At 51.9% G+C, this 2,527-nt stretch overlaps 1 protein-coding gene across 1 annotated transcript in view; it reads right to left on the bottom strand.

The window, feature by feature from the left end:
• Window positions 1-652: 652 nt before the first annotated feature.
• BICD2 (BICD cargo adaptor 2) overlaps window positions 653-2,527 on the bottom strand; it is a 174,369-nt gene continuing 172,494 nt past the window's right edge. Inside the window, exon 7 of the mRNA XM_007953013.2 lies at window positions 653-962. Coding sequence (XP_007951204.1) covers window positions 653-962 — 310 coding nt within the window. The remainder of the gene's footprint in view (window positions 963-2,527) is intronic.

Genomic DNA, 2,527 nt, shown 5'->3' on the forward strand with positions numbered 1-2,527 from the left:
TCAAGTATCCTGGGCTAGATCAGCTGCACATAGGTTAACACATCCATTGGTTCCCCAGTGACATGTGCATTTCCTGCTTAGTGGTTATGGGAAACTCAAGGCTTCTCTGGCCCTGGGTTTGGGGTGTAATTCTGTACTTCTGTCCTGAATGGGATGTGCAGTGAGATGCAGTACAGACTGAATAGTTCTATAAAGCAAGCCACATGCAGAGTCATATGCTGTAGTCGCTCCAACTGTTGGGTGGGAGCTGGGGCTGAGGAGCAGGACAACTACAGGGCACACATACCAGGACATGAAAGTTTCCAACTCAGGTCCTCTCCTTCTTTGCTGGCCTGAGCAAGGAGGCTGGACCAGGACTTCCTTGCCTTGGGGTTCTCTCCATGGTGCCCATACCACCAGGAAACCTCTTGCTTACATCTGTTTTGTGTGGCTCTAACCTCTCCTTTGACCTCTACCAAAAAGAGCTGCTAAGGGGAGCGTCCTGTGAGCGATGAGAAGACAGAACAGACACAATGTGCCCAAGGGTCCAGCAGGCCAGGATACTGTACCCACACAGGTGTGGTCAGAGATCTTCCCATGAGTGAATTAGTCGGGGAATGAAGCAAACAGATGGTGCATGGAGTGTTAGCTGCAGCGTGTGGTGCCCGCAGCCCTAGTCACAATAAATGTTATACTTTTCTCTACAGAACACCTGAGTGGAGAGCCCAGAGACCTCAGCCCTGTCACTAGCACAGGCACAGGTGTGACTTACACTCGGGACGCTGGGCTTGACCTTGGGGGTGGCCTTGGTGCGGCCACGTCGGGCCTGCTCGTGGTCCAGCTCAAGCAGCTCCAGCCGCTGGGTCAGGGCCAGCTTCTGCTGGATGGCCATGCGCAGCAGTGAGTTTAGCGTCTTCTTCTCATCCTCAGCAGCTGCCAGCTGCCGCTGCATCTCGTCCAGCTGCGTGATGTACTCATCACACCTACAGGGCAATGTGAGAGCATGTGAAGGGGCACAAGTGGCTGGGCTGAAGTTATTCCCAGGTCAAGGAGACAAGGGCCCAGGGGACTGGTGGCAGCAAAGTGGGCTTGCCTGAGACATAGAGGAGAAGCAGAGGCAGTGAACCCATCTTCCATGTGGGAGGCTTGGGGCTGAAGGGGGCAGGGGAACCATGTTCCAACTTCTTTTAGCAAAGGCTTTGTAAGCCTGATTGGCCCATGTCCTCTACTCATATGCCCTAAGATGCATGCATGGGAGCAGTATGCTCACAGCCCACCCTGGACTTTATTACTAGGCCTTCCACCATGTGGGAAGATCCTCACAAAGGCTAAGCACAAAGCACCCTGACTGTGGCTGGTCAGAGAGGATGCTCAAGGCCCAGACAGTGCAGGCCTAACTGGTTGGTTGGTTTCATTTTTATTTTTTTACCAGGGGGAAGGGAATGTATTTGACTCAAGCTGCTTTACCTATTCAGTGAGGTTTTCTATGAAGCAGCTGTTCTCCCGAGCTATACAGCTTTCTCTGCAAGGGGATCTTTGGAACAGGTGTTCCCAAAGGAGAATGTGGGCTGCCCTTTCAGACCTTGTGGTAAAGCCAGTGATGCCATTTGGACTGTGAAATGGGCAATGTGGAATCATCTGGCTTTCAAGGGTGTGGGTGTGGGTGTGGACCCCGGAGGGGCGAGCTTGGGTTCTGGTTTCAGCTGTACTGGTACCTGGTATGATACTTGCATTCAGCAGGTGCTTAGTGGATCTGTGCTAAGGGAACCACCCAAGCCATGCAAAGGTATGTGGGAGCATAGTGGGGTAGACAGGAGCAGTTCCTGGGACTCTGCTCAACTTGGGACATATCTATCTTTCCGCCCATCTGGCTTCGACCCCAAGTGGTAAGGGACAGAACTGGGTAAGGTCTAGGCAGGGTATTCTGCATAAGAGGTACCACAGTCAGGAGGTCCCAGAGGTATCAAAACACTCAGGTGTTCTGAGCCTGGCCCATGCCAAGCTGATTCTAGAGCTGAGCTAGCTGCACAGTCACTCCTCACACTGTAGGCCTGGTCCTAAGCATCCAGCATTCGAGCACATCCACTCCCCCACCCTGCCACCATGCAGCACCTCCCCAGGAACTTCCACCCACCCACCCACAAATGGAGGTCAGAGCTGAGCAGGCTGCAGACAGCCCCTTGGAGCCAGAGATTGATCTCAGTCCTCCAGGTATAATGCGTAAGTTTGAGATCCTTGTGCCAATCTGAAAAGTCAGAGGCTGCATGTTTTTAAATAAAGTATGTTTAAAAAAGCTGACGTTTAGGTTTTGATTCTGAGGAATTGTGAATTACTTTCTCAAGGGCTTGCCTATGCCCCAAGAAGAGGCTGAAGCTTCCAGAGAAAGCCTACAACTGTCTTTCCTTGTCTTCTCCCCTTTTCCTCCAACATAATTGGCTTAGCATGGAGCCCTGGTGGTGCAGTGGTTAAAGTGTATGGCGGCTAAACAAAAGATCAGTGGTTCAACCACTCAGAGAGGGATTGATCTATGTAGGAGATCCTGGATAGA

The sequence above is a fragment of the Orycteropus afer genome, unplaced genomic scaffold (assembly GCF_000298275.1).
Source record: "Orycteropus afer afer isolate SDZICR_OR568_19922 unplaced genomic scaffold, OryAfe1.0 scaffold00368, whole genome shotgun sequence".
In the NCBI taxonomy this organism is placed as follows: domain Eukaryota; kingdom Metazoa; phylum Chordata; class Mammalia; order Tubulidentata; family Orycteropodidae; genus Orycteropus; species Orycteropus afer.